The following is a 19,166-nucleotide window of genomic DNA, read 5'->3' as shown; positions in this document are numbered from 1 at the left end:
AAGGTTTGCAAGAAAGCACAGCAATGCAGAATGTACCTTACTTAATCTTGTTCCTACATCTCCGCACTGGCATCTCAATTTTATTTATTTTTTTTAATCCATGCCTTGCCTCTTTTCCCAGCAGCAGTGAGTCTCAATCAACCATCTAAAGAACTACTTGAGAGCTTGGGGTTGTTGGTAGTTTTTTGGAAGTTTTCAGTCTGATTTCCCCCACCACCACCACCACAATCAAATGGAGCAAGCCACGCTCCTCTGCAAACCTGTTTCTTGCTGCCTCCCCTGTGGCTTCCACCATCCCTCCAGGCACCACCAAGGGCTTCAGCCCTCTACCAGCCCCTGTAGCAGCTTCGGCAGCCCCCCACGCACGGCCAGCCCCTGGGCACACTTCTGGCTGCCTGGGGAAAGGCAACAACCCCCTGCCACGAGGCACTTGGTCCTCAATTTAGCTCCTGCTTCCCCCTTCCTATTTCAGTTACCGACTTATTAATGAAAACATCACAAAATCTGGCACACTTTATCCTTTCCAGACTGCTCAGCAGTTATCTCAGGGCTCCTTCCTCAGCAGGCCATGCCAAGGGCCGGGTGACTCCTGCCACCAGACAGGCCTAAAGGAGTCTTTAAAAAGTGCTTTGGGGGAACAAACATGAGCTGGGAGATGGATTTACTTCAGGCAATTTTAGAAAAATCCTTTGTGTGTATTTGGACCAATATGGTACATGAAAAACAAGACTGCAGCACTAGTTACCAAATACCTTGTTTTAAAACCACATATTGCACTTCAGTGCAATTACATTGACTTATACTCATCCTGTGATGGGATTAGCGACATAGCGAAGTGTGCTGCCACCTAGTAGTGATGTATCAATATTTGGCTTTGTAGTAATAGCTCAGATATAGGACAAAAGAATTCTATCAGTTGAAGCAATATATCTTAAATTCAAAACTAACTAGTAGTAGGAAGAGCTTTTCACTACAACTTTTTATGACCTCACGTGGCAAACACTGATGCAGATAGTTAAACATTTGTGCAGGTCACTGCTGTTAATGCGATTACTCTCATTTGCAACGTAAGTGCCTTTATTTCAAAGGACCAGACCTTTGCAGAAAAATTATTTCTTTTTGTATACATGAAGTCAAAGCTGAATACCTGAAAAACGTACAGAAGGTAGATTATCCCACCCTAAAGTAATACATCAATCCTATCAGTGAATGTATGGTTTATTGAAAGTGTGGCATGAAACACTTTACTGTGAATATAAATTTATAAACAGCTCTTGACGTATGTGTTGTTTTTGGCAAGGCTTACCAAATAATGCAATTCACAGTACATTTAATTTAGGAATGTTTGCTCATTGATTTTTATATCATTTTTTTTAAAAAATAGTTGAACTTCCAAATCATAAATGACCTATTTTTGTCAATTATAAAATACTATGAATTTGCAACCTTTTTATTCTAGTACTCAAGGAACTGCCAGCTATTTAAAACTGTACCTTTATCATTATTCACAAAGTTTAACAAAAATAAATACAATTTTGAGGTTGTCTTTGGCATGTCGTAATTCAAGGCAATAGTATCTTTTAGCAGCACAGTGCAAAGAAAGACAACATACCATACAATGCACTACTAGATTCAGCCTTACAAGGAGAAGAGAACGTAGTACAATGCAAACTTTAATGTCAATATATACAGAGCTTTAAAGAAAACATTTTTTAAAATTAAATGAAATAAATACAATATGATACAAAATCCACAATATGCTTAGAGAAAGAAATGACAGTTACAATATCTGATAACGGGGACCTTTTGTATAGTTTCATCTTTGAAGTACCTCAGAGAGCATGTGATTCATTGCACGCTGTTTTCAATTAATGCCCTTTTGTATATTGAGATTTATAGCCAGTCACGTGCCAGAATAGTTTTAGCTCTAATCAGAGTATCAGTGCAAGATGCCAAAGTGCTTGGGATATTATGACACTGCAATTACTTAGCAAATGCTGCTCGTAAGCCTAATGCAAAACATACAAAATAGGAACACTTTGTCCTGCAAAGGAGATCCACCTTGAGCACGTTTTCAGTTCTCACACACACACACAAAAAAAGAACAACCCCACAAACCCGGATCCTATGTTACTCAAACTCATTATTGGTAATAGGCTATCTCCCAAATCTTAATCATTAAGAGACATAATCAAAGATCATTTATCATTTAAAGCTTTCAAAGTAAAATTGCTTTCTTCATATAAGAAAATCTCAAGACAGCCTGTCACTGATTAACGGGGAGGGGCACGGGGTAGGTGAGCAACTTCTATTTAGGTAAGATACTGTAATACTCAAATCAACTTTAGCTATACACTAGGGTGTTGGCTTTTGTTTTGTTTTGGATTTGTATTGTTTTATTCAAAGGAAAATACAGGCTTATCAACAAAATAATTTGGGGGAGTAAATGTTTAAGAAAATACACTGAAGTAGGGACGAAATTTATTCAGAGGGTACTTAACTAAAGAGAAGTTAATGCATAAGGATGGTACATGTTGTATAACAGCGTATGCATGTTACCAATAGGTATACTAATACATACTCAAGAAAAAAAAGTGAGTGAACTTTCAACGAGCAGCTTAAAAAAAACCTGTAGAGCTGTGATAGCGTTACATAAGGACCCTATTATCATGGCTTAAGAAGCCTTCTGAAATCTGCTCCTCCTTTCCCTCCCACAAACATCAGCAAAGTTTCAACTCTGATAGGATTAAAAAACTTAAGTGCTACAGAAGTACATAAAACCCCATAATTGCATTGATGCATGAGCCTTATTTCACTTATATGAATCAGGATAATTACTATATTACTATGTAATTCATTTAACTCAATCCTTATAAGCTCTCCTAACTTTTTAATTGCAACATTTGACAGCAGAGAGAAGAACACTAGATGCAGCCATCTGTCACTGCAAATGACCAGTGTATACTGCAAGTAACTTCCAATTGTTGCTTTGCTAGGTGTAATTTTAACTACTGGACATATTAGTTTCTTCAATACATATATTAAGATTAGCTTTGGAAAATGAACTAAAACATGGAAGACAATTCAAGCTCAGTATGACTGACTTGGGTAAGGTTTTGGATGCCTTCTCTGAATGCTAGCAGAAGATTTAAAACCATGGAACATGGGCCTCAACTAGAAGTATGCTTAGACCACCTACACCTTAGGCTCTTTACAGGGTCAAGAAGAATTTACTAGTTTCAAGCATAATGGGAAAAATACACAACATGCTAACAACAGCATTTAGACAAGCCACAGAACAGCAGCTTAAGTGAATCTACCCACGCTAATGTTTGCTGGTACAGGCACTCTTCATTACGCACCACTGGCAGATGTTGATGCTACTGTATAGCTTTTGAATACAATACAGGAATACAATAGAGTTCTTTGGTATTCATCAAAAGAAAAACTGAAGATAATAATTGCAATATCCAAAGAGTGAAAAAGAAGCAGATATGTCAAGTATGGGCTCCAGCTACAGTTCAGGTCTGTAGGTATCTACTCCTTTCAGTGAGAACCATATCAGACTGCTAGTGAGAGCTAGCACTCATTTATAACTGCCATTATCAAAATCAGAGTAGATGTCATTGTGCTGGCAGTAACAGAGATCGCACCCAAAATATCAGAGCAGTGAAGAAAATTTCTGTATTATAGTATGATCATAACTAGTCTTGAACTGTGCAGAGACGATATGAAAATGAAACATTACACTAACCTTTCACTCCAACCAAGAGCATGTTCAAATAAGTGTTCTTCCATTTCAAACACTGAACTGATAATGCATCATCTGTTCATGAGTATTAATAATTGAACAAAATCTGAGCTTGAAAAAAATATGAAGTTACAAAAGAAATATCAAAGAAAATTATTAAATACCATATTAGAAGTAAATGCGCAAGAACTCTTTTGTATCCCTGTATATCCAAAATGTTTCAAAACTGATATGCTGAAATATTCATAGCAAGTTAACTTCTTCCCCTCAAGTGATTTAAGGATTAAAGATCGGCATACCAGAATACGCTGGTCTTGTCAGATATAAGAAAGGTGTTTGTCCATATGTTTTCCTTGTGATAAGACAACTTGTTAACATTGCAGTCGCTGAAACCTTGCCTTTGCCCCAGGAGTACCATTTGCACTAAAGGCTAGTAATGATATAAAAACACACCAGGGATAAACTTATAGATGTTTAAAATTCTTTGCTAAGAATCAGAATATCCATCTTGTTTGCACATATTTCTTCTTACCACCTTTCTTTTGACAAGAACTTGAGTATCTTCAGCTGCTTACAACTGTATTTGTGCAAAATGCTTTTAAGGTGCTTATAATGTGGTGCTTCTAAGCAAGCTAAAAGAAAATACCAATATAAACACTGTTAAATGATTCATGAATAAAGCCATTAAAGACCAGCTGCTACCTTACGGGAAAGCTGAAGACAATTCAAGTTTGACATTTTAGTTCTGTTCCATTCCTTGCATTACCCTCTACCAACGCAGTTTTTTACTAGTGCATTACAACCCACGTTGCACCTTGACCTTGGTCAAGGTAGCTTATTTCTACCACATTTATTCTACCCCTCTCTACTCAGTGAATTCAAATTCTTCTGGTAGTTATTTATAAGTTGACAAACAAAATTACACAGACTGTAAATGAGAGGTTTACACACATACTTCTGGGCCAAGGTCTCTGGTAATAAAAAGGATGAACCAACTGCATAAGGCGCAGATTTGGTACTAAACAATAAGCTTTCCAGGAAGCAGTCATGTTCTTTGATAGCTTTCAAGCATTTCAAACAGGCACCTCAAAATCAGGCACAAATGGCCCCAGTATGCTTCCAACATCTATCAAACACTCAAATTTAGTATGGGGTATGTTCTGCATGATACAAATAGCACACCTATGTTTGCTATATTCATTAAGTCTCAAATCTACATATATTCATACCTAACTATTTGGCCAGATAATTTCCATCTTCCCCCACCACAACAGAAGAAAGCAGCTCATCTAACGGTACTTTCAATGCCACCAAGTACTTCACAGGTATAAGCAAAAACCAGCCAGCACCCTCTGCATTTTAAGATCTGAGTTACTATTGCCATTCTTGGAAGTTAGGCCAGAATTCTTCGGAAAGCTTTTTCTTCCTTTTCTTCCTGTCTCAAAATGCAGAGTTCTGCCATCGTAGATGTCTTGTAATTCGCCAAAGCTATCGGGAACAGGAAATTCAATGATGGCAAATCAGTCAACTACAATTTTTGGTCACTTGCATTCTCCAACTCTTCACAGTCTAACTGTTGGTCACTAATATACTTACCTAATGTTTAAAATGCGTACCATCCTACTATGTCAATACAATTGTACAGTAATGTCTACAACTTGTGAAAATATTTTACTTTAAGCTTATTATCTCTGAATGTATTAGTTCCCAGTCTACGAGCAGGTGCAAGTCAGCACTGGTTTTGAGTCAGAAAACTCAAAGGTGATTCTGGCCCTGAGATTTGTTTCCTGTCTATCACAGCACGTAGAAAGAGCTGAAATCCTAACACCAAGACAGAGAGAACAAGTGAGTGCCGGCAACGGGATATTGTCAGTAACTTGCCCATAACTGTGAAATTTCTTGGTCAAAATTCCCTTATCTGGGCACACTGCAAGGCTTATTTATTTTCCCAAGCTACCCCTACAGTTAGGCAAATAGAATTTTGCATTTATGTTCTGTAGTATTTGTACATGCGGCTAGAGATTCAGATAGAAGCAACGTTCTATAAAAACCAAATAAATAAAATTAAAATCCACATGCCAAGTTTGTTATAACAAAGTGTCAGTTTGTCTCATACACCAAACATACTTAATATTGGATATATTCAGTGGAAACATCTGCCAAGGAAACAGTAATATAGCCATTGTACAAATGGATAGGCAATATAATATATATTTTTTTTTAAAACAAAAATGGATTGCATGATGTTGCCTTAAAATAACAATATTATTTCAATCCTTAATTTTGACTGTTTATACACATACTTACTTTCTCCAGCTCAGTGCAGGACACAGTACCATTCATGGTAATAATTAGAAGTGTTCATTCTCCTGTAAGAGGCCATTAGTTAACCAGCATTTCTTTCGAGTCACAAGTGATCAAATTGATTTTACAGGTAAAGTGCAGGACCTTACACATTGCTTTTGTTTATATTTTCCACATAAACTTATTCGTTACTGGCACCATGCAAACACAGACCTGCCAAATTAGCATTAATGCATTTAATATTGGCACAATACATCAGTCAGATTTTCATAAAAGTAATGAAAAAGATAAATGAATTAAGTTGAATCAGTTAAGTGTCCAATTACAAAATTAAGAATTTGTCCTTCACAACAGGATTTAAGTATGTGAAGAAATGAAAAAACTTACACTGACACTTTTTTATGTACAACTTGGTCATTGACAACGGTCCCCAAAACCTTTTTTTTTTTTTTTTAAATGAACCCAGCAAAACTATACAGAATGCGAAATAATATTTGCAACAGATCTCTTAAAGGACAGTGTAGAGAAATTCATTATGGTGTGTACCTGATGTTAAATTAATTTAACAGATACAGCCTGTAAAACAACACAGTATGAACCTGTGGATTTTTTTTTTCTTTTTTAAAAAAGGACTTTTACAGAATTCAAGTAGTGTAGCAGGAAACCATAGATGCCTTTTGATCACAGGTCAGGCAAAGTAGAGCCACTTATTGGATTTTCCCCTTGCTTCTGTTTGCTAAGGTGTCCCAGTGGATCTATAAGTCTGTAGATGTTAGCTTTTTCATGCTCCGTCGTTGAGCTAAACTCGAGGCTGCAACAGGCTCTAACACTGGCTGAAATGTCTTGTGATTCAGTGCAGAATATGTAGCAGCCATGGCTCCCTAGAGAACAATGAATCACATAAAAGGTTGTAAAAGTCTTTTTTTTTTTTTAAATCAGAAGATAAAACAATTCAATATTAAATTCTTACAGAATTCTATAAAAATAGGGCTTACGGTAGGTCATATACATTTTCTAAAGTTTGTTTTGAAAGAAAAAAGATGTATTGCTGAATCCTTCAGGTTTCTAAGCACAGGTGTATGACATCTTTTTCTTTCCAGTGTATTTCTTCTACATACCTTAGATGTAGCAGTAACCTCTTAATGTGGGTCAGAATCAGTATCTTCCAAGCAATAGTAGCATCAATTTATCAAATACAGCCACTTAAGTGGCTATTCAGGTCCTGACTTACGAACACAACATAATTAAGACTAACTTTCACAGGTTTTTGCTTTTTACTCCTACAAAATTGATGGAGTCTTAAAAGCTGTTTGCATATATTAGAATTTGCTTGTGCATCACAGGTCAGAATCACAGATACAAAATGAACAGATAAAGCAAGTGCAAAAATTGTAGCTAGATTGCTAATTTTTGTTGTTGTCAGGAGACCGTAATACAGTTCGAAACAAATCTCAAAAGGTTTCGTAGAATCATAGACTAATAGACTATCCTCAGTCGGAAGGGACCCACAAGGATCATCGAGTCCAACTCATGGCTCCACACAGGACCACCCAAAGAAAAAAAATAAAAATAAATCAAAACATATCTGACAGCGTTGTGCAAATGCTTCTTGAGCTTGCCGTAACCACTTCCCTGGGGAGCCTGTTTCAGTGCCTGAATTTCTTGAATAAGAACGCTAGGGGACCTGTGGAAGTCTCAGATAACTGTCTGAGCTGCTTCCTGTATGGCCAAAGCTACCTTAATCTTTGAAAGCACAAAAGGAACAAACAGAAAAGTCTAAAAAAAGTTCACTGATTATTTGTCTGCTTATATAACTTAAGTGAGGATGTACATACTAGCAAAGAGAAAAGAAAGCTAAGTACAAAAAATCAGTTTGCCTGTAGCTTCAGAAGTGACCCAAATCATTGCACATCCATCAGCTCAAGCCATATTCACTCCCCAGGTTTACCTTTACTAGATGTGGTGCATCTTGCCTGTTTAGTTGATAATGCGGCAACTGGTCCCTACATGCTATCCACGAATGTTTTAATACTTGCTCTGCTGTATACCTCTGATGCGGATCTACATGAAGCATATGTGATAACAAGTCCTAGATAAAAACAACAAACACATACTATTCAGTTAAAATAATCTTAATACAGACTATAAGACATTAATTATGGCAGTAATTTAAAAAGGATCTTATGTGGCAGGGATAAACAATGCAAACACGCAAATCAGCAGATAAATTGGATCATTTTGTGCCTTGACACTGCAGAAGTCTGAAAACAATGTGGTGTACTATAATCAGTTTAACAGAGCAGGCCTTTATTGTAAAGAAATTTACTGTTGTTTCCATGTTTCATATTTCAATTTGTTTATAACATGTCTAAAAGACCAGAAATACTATTAAAATCTAACAGAAAGTGCTTATGGAAGAATATTATTGGCAAATACCTTTCCTCATTCCTACTATGCACTTGAGGTCTGCAACGTATTACAGTTGAATTCGTATATATATTCGCTATATACTACCAAAGATTTTTTCCTTCAAGTTATGTAAAGAGTAAAACCAAACAAGAATGAACATTTGTTTTTGGCTGTTTAGAAGCATTAGTAACAAGCTAGGAATTGTAGTGTTGGTCAAAAGATGAGCTGGATGGGAAGTACACAGAAAAGACAGGAATAGCTTGAAAGAAAACAAAATATGAACAAGCTGACAGAATGTTCCCTTTGTTTTAGGTACAAAATGTTAAATGTTCTTGACTATGCAGAAGTGAATTACTTGTGCTAAGAGAGAATCAGCCAGCAAGTATTCTGAATCACTCCTATTGGGATAAACACATAGCGCAGTCCCAAAGGATTAGGTAAAAAAATAATATTAACACCAAGATTTATAAAAGGTAAAAATAGTGACTAAGATACCTACAGAGTAGGCCAACACGAAACCCTGAGAACACATACAGCAATTGATACGCGATGCATGACAGCATCTTTAAACAAAGCAGCATAATCAAGCTGACAGAGACTATTTGCAAAATATCCAGATATATCAAATTATTAGTTTATTGCTGAAAGTAGTAACAAAAACACAAAGACCTGACAACTTCAGTGTCAAAAAAGTCAAAAGAGTGAGCCTATATTACAGGAAAAAAATATTAATACAAAAACTAGTTGGCTACTATAACTAACATAACTATAAAAAGACATCCTTCCATTTAAGTAATACCACATACATCTGGTTTTGGTCCAATATAAACAATGAATTAAATGATTAGAAAAGCTTATACAGGGACCCATCCTATCTAAAATGGGTATCAGTGACCTGGGTGAAACAACAGAGCACACCTGTCATGTTTGCAATAAGAACTGAACAAGAAGTATGGGTAAAGAGCTGATGAGTTCAAGGGCCAGGCAGCCTTCCAAGAGAACCCAGGCAGGATGGAGTTCTGGGCCAGACAGAAACTTACAAAATTCGATGAGGACAAACACAAATTTCTCCACTTGGGAAGGAAGAAATCCTTGCCTAGATACAAGCTAGGGACTGACTGTTTAGGAAACAGCTTTGGTGAAAAGGACCCGGAGGTCTTTGTAGGGCAGCAAGCTGAACTACCAGTGTGACCTGCTTTCCAAGAAAGCGGACAGCATCTTGGGTTGAAGCACAGCAAGTACACTGAGGGAGGTGATTGCATTCCTTCAGTCAGCACAACTAAAGAAATGGAGACAGAGGACAAAATAAAACAAGAGGTGTTCTGGCTTTAAATCAGAAGAAACTTCTTCCTCATTAAGGTAGTCAAGAGAAGGCTGCCTGGGCAGGTTGTACAGTCTTCACCCTTGGAGGTTTTCAAAATCAGACTGAATAAAACCCTGAGCTACCTATTCTGATCATGAGCTGACCCTGTTTTGAGCAGGAGGTTGGTGACCTTTATTGCAATAAACTTTGCAGACAAGACTAGCAAACTCGTGTGTTAGATTAGTCTTTATGGCACTCAATAAATGTTTGTTTGAATTCTACAAAATACAAGTAAAAAAACAAAACACATTTATACCTTGGCTGCATCTGAAACAGTGTCCCAGTTGCCTCCACTTAAGGAGAACTTTCCACTGCCTATTCGTACCAGGATCTCCTCAGGAGTATCATTAGGACCATTTGCAAATGGAGTATAGCTATTGAAAGGGGGAAAAAAAATTTAAGAAATTGTTAAAACCTCATTAATCATTTTGACAAGTTATTCCACTACTGACAGTAACACTCTATATTATCAAATAAAGCATACATTAGATTAGCATTTCATCTTTGAAACTATTATTTTTTTCCCCATAATTGTTACTCGACTGTTACTCAAGTAGAATAAACAGTAATGCAGATTAACAAGATGTTTTAAGTAAGTATCTTAATAATACATTCTAACTAGTGCAGACTTTCAAATCAAGTGAAAATGATTCATAAACAAAAAATTATGTTAGACAACCAGAGCAATTAAGTAATCCAAACCTAGAACAGTACCCCACCAGAAAGCCTAATGAAGCTGGAGTTTGGGGTATGGACATACATTTTGAGAAAGAATGAGCAAAATATATTTACATCTACGATTTGTGGGAAAAGCTGCAAGACAAATCAATCGAGGTTTGTTTTTATTTATTTTTAAGTGAGTTTGGGAGGCTTAAACCACAAGATTATTGGTTTGGGAGGCTTTTAATAGTTTACTGGATTTCCTGTAAATTCAGATTGTTTTCCTATAAATCCTACTGTGAAGAACAAAATAACTAAACTGGCAAGTCTGAAACCCCTATCTTAATGACTTTTTAGTCATTCATTTAGACATTCAAAAATACACCTTTTAACAGTATCAGAAGTAGTACAATGTTTTGGCATCTCCTATGGTCATAGGCTACTACCAAGTTAGTTTTAATTTTTAAAAAATCAAATCTCACTCAAATTAATTACATCATAACACCCCTCAGCTATCAAATCAGCATGACAGCAGTAATACATATTAATGCGTTATATCTTAGTACTTTGAAAGCTTTACATAGAAGTCAACCAACATCAAAGGTTTAGGAAGTATCCCAACCAGTTTAGTTGTAGTACTTCAGATGATGAGCTTAAGGGGAACAAAATGGAAAGCTAGGAAATGAAGTTGGACCATTCTTCTCCCTTACTTGTTACCTGCTGTGTCTTTTGTTCAGACAATGTTTCTTACACATGCAGGCAGGGTAATGCCCAAGATCTGCATGGCTGCATATAAATCATACAGAAAACTGAGTTTCAATGACAAAACTCTAGTGGTGCTAGTGATTTTACTGGGAGAAGTACAGTATGATCAAGACGTTTCCAGAAGACAGTATTTAGAGATAAAGATGGAAAAAAAATACTTTACCTGTCAGAACAGAATTCAATGGCAAATTGATAAACGCTATTACTTTTTGAAGTACTTTCTAGTCCTTAATGAAAGTTTAGAAAAATGAAGAGGTTACAAGCCAGTTCATTCTGTAAAAGGGCCATGAATTAAGGCTGCGGAAAGAGATACAAGAGGATGGACTACAAGGGTAGGGGGGGAGGACAAGGGGCAGAAGAAAAAAAAAGAAGAAAACCAACACGTGGTTTTACAGACTAAGAGCTCTCCCCTAAGCTAGGGAGGGTCTTTGGCATCCTCTAGTCATGTACTAGGGAAGAGAGAAGCCCCAAAACTACCTGCAAGATAAGCCTTGTTTATGTACACATTTATAAACTCACAGCTTCCTGTTCCTCTTCAGAGTCTTTGTTATTCTGCATTCAAACCAGTGAGATAATATCTTAAAATTTTAATAAAAACATGGATTCGTGCAGCATGCTGTAATTTTAGGTAAACAAAATAAGCTAATATCTCACCCTGCCAACATTGTGTAAAGAAGAACACCCAAGCTCCATATGTCACAAGCAGCATCATAACCTTGTCGCATGAGAACCTTTTAAAAAAAAGTTAGAGACTTTTCATATATTTAAAAAAAAAAAAGAAAGAAGCCACCCCCCACCCCCAAACCACTACACACACAGGCTGAGGAAGGATAAGTCAGTGCCAATATAGTTTCAGAGGCATCATCATTTCTTGTTCAATATACAGGTTACAGTAACTATTAACAATATTTCTTGTTCCCAGAAAGTCATCCTAAGATTCTCAACGGGCATCCATCTTATTTTTGAGGGTAGACTCTACTATTTTTAAAAAGACTTATAAACACATATGCTCTAGTATTTATAGACACATCTAAGGAAAACTAGCAGGGTAGGTTTTTGTTTTGTTTTTAAAACTACTGAAAGGATTAAGTATTTGGCACATCAAAACCAGTGTAGACAAAATGCCTGGCAGCTTAAGATACCTCTGGTGCCACGAAATTTGCAGTGTAGCATGGAGTTAGAAGTAGCCCATTTTCTCCTCGAAGTTGTTTTGCAAATCCAAAATCACAAATCCTGATAGAATCAGCATTATTTGAATCATCCGTATATAAAATATTACTAGGTTTAAGGTCTCGATGCACTACCTTTAAAAAAAGATATTTTAAAATCTATTATTTCAAAGATGTACAAACATACGTACATGCAAATTTCACAATTCATAACCAATAACAGATATAGTAAGCTAGAGACTAACACTTCCACACAATTATCTAACTTTCAAGTAACAAAAAATATATTTCAGTAACCTCATAAAAAAGCATACTGGCTCATAATGCAACTGGAACTAACATAACCAACTCACAAACAAGCATAGAACAAACATCTGCCGCTTCATAAGTAAAAGCAGAGTTAAAAGGGCTTGCAGAATAATTACATGGGTCACATCTCATCTTTTATAGAAAATACTCAAATCCTCCCCTTCTCCTGTTAAAAAAAGCCTCTCAAAGAGCTGTGAATAAAACAAATCACTCACTCCTTGGCAGTGCAGGTAATCCACAGTCTTAGTTATAGTGTATAATACAGCACTAGCCTCTCGTTCCGAGAAGAACTTCTGTCTGAGAATTCGATCAAGCAGCTCTCCTCCTTTCATCAGCTCAGTGACGAGGTATATGAATCTACCATCATCATACACCTGAAGAAGTTTAACAAGCACACATATATACACACATACATATTCATCCAGATCATCCATAATTATAGAACCTGAAAAATCTGAAAATTACAGACTAGATTGTTCACCCATTCACGTATATGAACATAAAGTGCAAACAGCAGGGGCTGTCAAATTTAATTCTGCAATTCAAGAGCTTTAAAGCATGAAGTCTAAAGAAAGCTTGTGTCATTCTGTGAGATGTTGAGATAATAGATTATTAAATCATGACTCAGAATGACATTTCTTCAGTCTAGGAACTTCTGTTTGTAAGAGGAGACTAGCTCTATCACTCCCTATTCCTCTTCCCCTCCAGAGGATTTTTAGCTGCTGATACTTTGCACACACACAACACATTCAACTGCTTTTTCAGATTCAGATCGCCAACACATTAACTGATTATTTGAAATTAGAAGAAATATGACTCTTTAACATGTACATCATTTCTCACTTCAAGTTCATTAAACAATCTTTATAAAATATTAGTATCAGGACACTTAAAATACTCTATACTTTACTATATATACACTGCTGTCAATATATTTTGCTATGCAAAAGAAATGTAAACCCAATAAACTCCCTACATCTATATTTATATATAAATATATACTGACTAGTGTGTAATAAGAGGTAGCAGAGATAGGTACATACATCCTTTAAAGTAATAATATTTGGATGCTGTCCATAACGCATGAGAATCTCAATTTCTTCTGAGGGATCCCTCTTACTTTTATCAATTATCTGCAAAATACAGTAACATGAAAACAAATTTTGCAACAGTTTCAAAAATGTCAAGAGTTCATTACTTCTTATTAATTGTGGCTAATTCATCTTCCAGCTTCACATCCCTGTTTACTCAGTTCTTGTTCTATCCTTGCTACCAGTTAAATCAATCGTTAACGCAGCCTAATCTGCTCCAGTGGACAATGGAATTCACTTGACTGCCTGAAGCATCACTTCCCTGCAGGCCAGTCCCAACCTACTGAATCTCATTTATTTTACTTCAGGTGTGCTCATCATACAATATTTTCAGGCTTCAAAACTGTACTTTCAAAATTAGTTCTTCAGTGCCACCACTTTACCCACAAAAACAAGAACTACAGAAGCCAATATGCAATTTCAGTGAAAGAAGAAAACACTGTTTTCATTTCTCACTGCACATAAACAGCTACAGTAACTATTGAATTCATGCATTTAAACATCTGCTACACAGTAAGTCAAAAATAAAGTTACTGGAAGTACCTTTACAGCAAACTCCATATTTGTAGCTATGTGTATACATCGCTTGCAAACGGAGTAGGAACCAACACCGATATCTTCCTTCAGTTCATATACATCAGTAAACTGCACACTGTTTCCATGAAGTTGCTTTAAAAAACAAACACATACAAGTTGTCATCTAAAACAACAAGAATCTATACACTATTCCCAGCAGCAAAAGTTCTTCTTGCTTGCCCATGATCTCTTTTGAATCCTTGCTCCAGAAGGGCAGCAACTTGCTTCCCTGCACCCCCAATTGTGTAGTTAAATACCCTGTGGATTGATTTTAATAACATTTTATAATAGTCTCCACAACAAAAAAGAACAAACTGCAAACACTACATACTGGTTAATATTTGGCATTTGAAAAAAGGTTTACCAAATAAAGAACTTTTACCTGTACTATTGGCAGTATATTGGTGAGTGGTGATATTTTATGATCTTCTACAGTAGTAGTTGCAACAAAACTAAATCCTTTGAAGAGCTGATGTGCGTTCGCACTAGGTGGGACTCCTGGAGAATCTAGTTGCACACACAGTTCATTAGCATGACTAAAGCTTAGCAAAGCTATTTTTTGAACATTCAGTACAGATATGTTAGAAGAAACATTTTGAGGGAACAGACAAAAGTAGCACTAGACATTGAATTAAGACTTCTATCCAGTGATCTGTCTTACGGTATTTCAGCATCACACAACATAAGTACTACTTCTATGTTTCACCTAAAACTGCAGAAATTAGTGTATGAATACATGTTTTTAGGAAGAAATTTACTGAAGCACAACACTAATTATGAAAAATAAAGTTCATAAGTTTATGTTCAAGGACTGCCTAAGAGTGCCCATACATTTTACTACCTCAGCAGTATATATGCAGATAAGGCAGAAATGAAGCAATAAAAAAAAATTCAATTAGTTAAAAAAAAAAATCAGAAAACCAAAAAATATTAAGCCAAATTTACCTCAGCTTCTATTATGTGCACTTTTGAATTCACTGTTTGAAATTTCAAAATAAGCACAGCTTGATAATTCTGTGTAGCCTATCAGAACCACAGACACCCTCCAAACAAATATGACAAGTGGTTTTAAAAGTTGGATGCAATAGTACAGAAAAAAAATCACGTAAGAAAACCTGAAGTGAATATACTAACCAATGAAAATCAGCACTTACTGTCTTTCTTCCAAGTTCACTTACTTAGAAATTTTCCTAGTGCAATAATCTAAGAGACATGTTAAAAGTTAATTTTATAGGCTTCTGGAAACTAGCTGAGATGTCTTTGAAAATAATTTAATAGTATAGGTCCTCAGGGCACTGAGTGTGTTGCCCTGAACTTCTCAGGAGTTACTTTATACACAAAAGGGAACTTAATATTTGAAACTCGCATTCAAACAAATTCCATTAGGTATTGACAATAAAAGAAAAGGGAAGCCTGGACAGATTTAAGACAAAATTAACAGGTATTCTCTTTATAGCAGAACAGGACATGCCCTCTACCTTCCTTGTCATTATATCTAGGGAAACCATAATTAAAGGAAAAAAGTTAGTTGTACGTTAATAATAAATGCTACAGTTACTTTATTAAGAAGGTATTGGGTTTACATATTTTCTTTCACTACATATAAAATTCAAATCTCACCAGTTCCAGTCTTCTATTTTAGTCCACAAATACCAAATAAAAAAAAAAATAACATTTGTCCCCTATAGTGCTATAAGCCTCACCAGCTTACAAATGGAGGATGCACAGTTACCTTTTGGTGTTTTTGCTGTGAATTCTGGATCAAAACAAAAGGTATCTTCTGGTTTTCCAGAAGCAGGTTTAAATGGGGGTTGAATTTCTCTTCTGAACAGTTTCTGAAGTAGAAGAACAAAGTCATTTAATTAAGAGTGAATGAAGCTTCCATCATGTAATTTTGCCAAGCTAGAGGGTAAGCAACTCAAATGTCACTGTATTAAAAGTTTTCTGAAAAACTGAATAATATATAGCAATTAGAGAAACTCAATTACATACGCAAAAACAGAGTTATATTTATGTACCTTTCATTTCAAATGCTAAGCGAAATGGTACCAAGCAAGTCAAACAACACACAGCTCTTGCTCTTTTGAATCTGTCTCATCTACCAGATTTGTCCTTTTTAAACTAGGGTAGCAGACTGCCATTTATCACCAGTTCATCTTGGGCTTATTCAGAGAACAGCCACAGCACATCTTTATCAGTCACCTCAGACCTAGTTCACTGCTATTTTGGACAGCTGTTACCACCCTGAAATATCTACTCCAAAGGGAAGGTATGCAATACAGTCTTTGCCTCTGTCTGGGACCCAGAATAGAAATAACTCTCACAAACAAAGGTTTCCCTCTTGGCGAGGAACTGCCAATTCCCAAAACTACTCCAGGTTTTTCCTGACCTGCTAAACTAAGTCCGAAGGAGGGAAGGAAAAGTAGAACAAAGGCTCCTCGTTTTCTTCTCCTTTACTGAACATGCTTTAGAAAATCACTTTGCCAACTGTTATCAAAACAGCAATATAAGTCACATTTACAACAATGAGTTTCATTTTATGGATAATTTCATGTCAAATTATGTCAAAGTCCCACGCAAAGTTCAGGAAGTTGAGGACTTTTTTTTTTGCATTTTTCTTGTGCAGACCTCATACATGTAATAAAAAAAACACGCAAAACCCAAAACCACGAACATACAAGCAAGAGAGAACTGACTTCATCCCCACATAAAATTAAATAAAATACTGAAGTGTTCATTAGTACCACCATAGCTAAATAAATATAAAAGTTAGAACTCCACAGCTTTTGCATTTGCTTGATGGTATTCATTTCAAATTCAGTCCCCTAACAACAACAACAAAAACGATAGATAACCTGAAACCACATTACCACAGCCTTCTCTTACTAAGTGTACTCACATAAAACAAAATTTTCCTGATACTTTAAAAATCTGCTTGCTAATCAGAACTATGTAGATGCTGCATAAACATAGCTAGAAAGCGACCTTCTCAAAAGGGAATACAGGGGAGAAAGAAAAGGATAATGTTAACAGGCTTTAAAGAACCAGTTAAGAACAGCAGTAATGAGCACTGCATGTAGTCACATCAGCACAGCAACGTCATTCCTTGCGTCTGTCCTTCTCTAGGCATTATTGCAAAGGCATGTTTGCAGAGTAGATATATTTGATATAGAGTGCCTCGCTTTTGTGAATGTTTCTGGGCAACACATCTCAAAAGGCCCCACATCAACGTGCTTGTTAAAAATTAAGAAAGCGACCACGCACTTGTACAGACTTCTGATCACCTCAAAGCACGAGTGTCAATACTTCAACTGTACATGGAATATGACTGATAAGACAGGAATGCGCTACAGCTAACTACAGTTAAGTCAAAAAGAACTATAGTCACAGCAAGGTTTTGTGACCTGCATGGAAGGCATGAGACATGCTTGTACTGGATGGACACCTGCTCTAGAGAATGATTCTTGCACACAGGGAGTGCCAACATGCTCTCCAACTACAAATGTTGTAACTGACAATTTAAACTTTAGAATGTTGCAACTCTAATTATTAAACAATTAAGCGTCCAATTTATAATTGGTTACTCTTTATACCATAAATACAGTTCCAGATGCCAAGTAAGGTTGCAGTAGAGGCCAGAATCTAAGTCAGCAGTAGTGCAGTGTTTATTGTGCCCTATTCACAGGCAAATACCTATATGCTACAAGATAGGCAAAAATTAAAAAGTTTTATCATTCAGATCATTTCCTACTTACATTCCAGTCAACAGTAGAAAAAAAAGGATGTCTCTTGATTTCCTCAACTCCATCTGAACCAGCTCCTGAACAAAGAAAACACTGAATTTAAAACATTGTGAGGGTAAGGTCTTTGAACAAAACTGCAATATCATGTGTTTATGTTGTCATTGTTTTTTTAATTTGTATAGGCATGGTTATATGAGGCATATCAAATAATTGATTAAGCACATTTGCCTCTCCCTGATGAGACATACAAAAATAAAAGCAGCCCATAAATACAGTGTCAATACTCCTTTACTCTGACACCGTCAAAGCTTTGTTCTTGCTGCTAATAGTAACTGGTTCAAGAAAGTAACCATCCATTAGCCGAACCCAGAAAGTCACGACCCACACTAACATGAAATGGTATCAAAAGTCAAGTCTTACCGACCATCAACACTGGAGCTTGAAGAGTCTCCAGCAACTGCTTTCTTTAGAAAAGAAATTCAGCCCACCTACTTTTATTTCAATGATCCAAAGAAGTGAACCCACCTAATCTATTTGATGGGTTCCTTTTAAATAACATTCTCAGAAGACTTTGAGCTTCAGGGCTGAGAAACTGAGGCATTCCAAGTTTTGCCCTAAATGAAAACAGAAAACGAGTAAGAGAAAGAAATTTATCTTACTAAAAAAAACGTGTACATAAGCTTCACTGCATAATTTGGTGTATTAAGGACCTATTCTAAAGTCTTGTCTGGTGTATACATTTAACTCATTAGCTTTAAAGTTTCACATTGTACATGAGCGGTTTTCAAAAGCAAACAAAAAACCCGCACCACACAAAAAAACCCACTCCCTTTGAGACCCCAAAACAAACTTCATGCTAAAACATAGTAAAGCAATTATCTCAGGAACACGTAAGTATTTCAAAGATATCTTCATGTCACCAGTAAATCATCACCAAAATGTCTACCAGAAGCAAGGCCCAAAGAGACTCACCAAATGCAGACTTATTTCCAACTTGCTATTAGCCCCTAAAGTTATCGCTAACAT

General features: G+C 36.2%; 1 protein-coding gene across 6 annotated transcripts in view; it reads right to left on the bottom strand.

Annotated features, from left to right (window-relative positions):
- Nucleotides 1–1,203: 1,203 nt before the first annotated feature.
- Nucleotides 1,204–19,166, bottom strand: part of RPS6KA6 (ribosomal protein S6 kinase A6) — a 43,382-nt gene continuing 25,419 nt past the window's right edge. For 4 of the 6 annotated variants that reach the window (XM_083797640.1, XM_083797642.1, XM_083797644.1 and 1 more), the window contains 12 exons: nt 18,666–18,754; nt 18,153–18,217; nt 16,130–16,232; nt 14,780–14,904; nt 14,365–14,490; nt 13,774–13,863; nt 12,946–13,104; nt 12,395–12,556; nt 11,907–11,983; nt 10,084–10,201; nt 8,004–8,144; nt 1,204–6,936 (listed from right to left, as the gene is read on the bottom strand). In XM_083797640.1, the coding sequence (XP_083653766.1) occupies nt 6,811–6,936; nt 8,004–8,144; nt 10,084–10,201; nt 11,907–11,983; nt 12,395–12,556; nt 12,946–13,104; nt 13,774–13,863; nt 14,365–14,490; nt 14,780–14,904; nt 16,130–16,232; nt 18,153–18,217; nt 18,666–18,754 (1,381 nt within the window). In that variant the 3' untranslated portion in view covers nt 1,204–6,810. Of the gene's footprint in view, nt 6,937–8,003; nt 8,145–10,083; nt 10,202–11,906; nt 11,984–12,394; nt 12,557–12,941; nt 13,105–13,773; nt 13,864–14,364; nt 14,491–14,779; nt 14,905–16,129; nt 16,233–18,152; nt 18,218–18,665; nt 18,755–19,166 lie in introns of all 6 variants that reach the window. The other 2 variants (XM_083797641.1, XM_083797643.1) reach the window with 1 other exon arrangement.

This window comes from Anser anser, assembly GCF_964211835.1.
Source record: "Anser anser genome assembly, chromosome: 13".
Classification (NCBI taxonomy): Eukaryota; Metazoa; Chordata; class Aves; order Anseriformes; family Anatidae; genus Anser; species Anser anser.
This window is presented reverse-complemented; position numbering and strand designations above follow the sequence as displayed.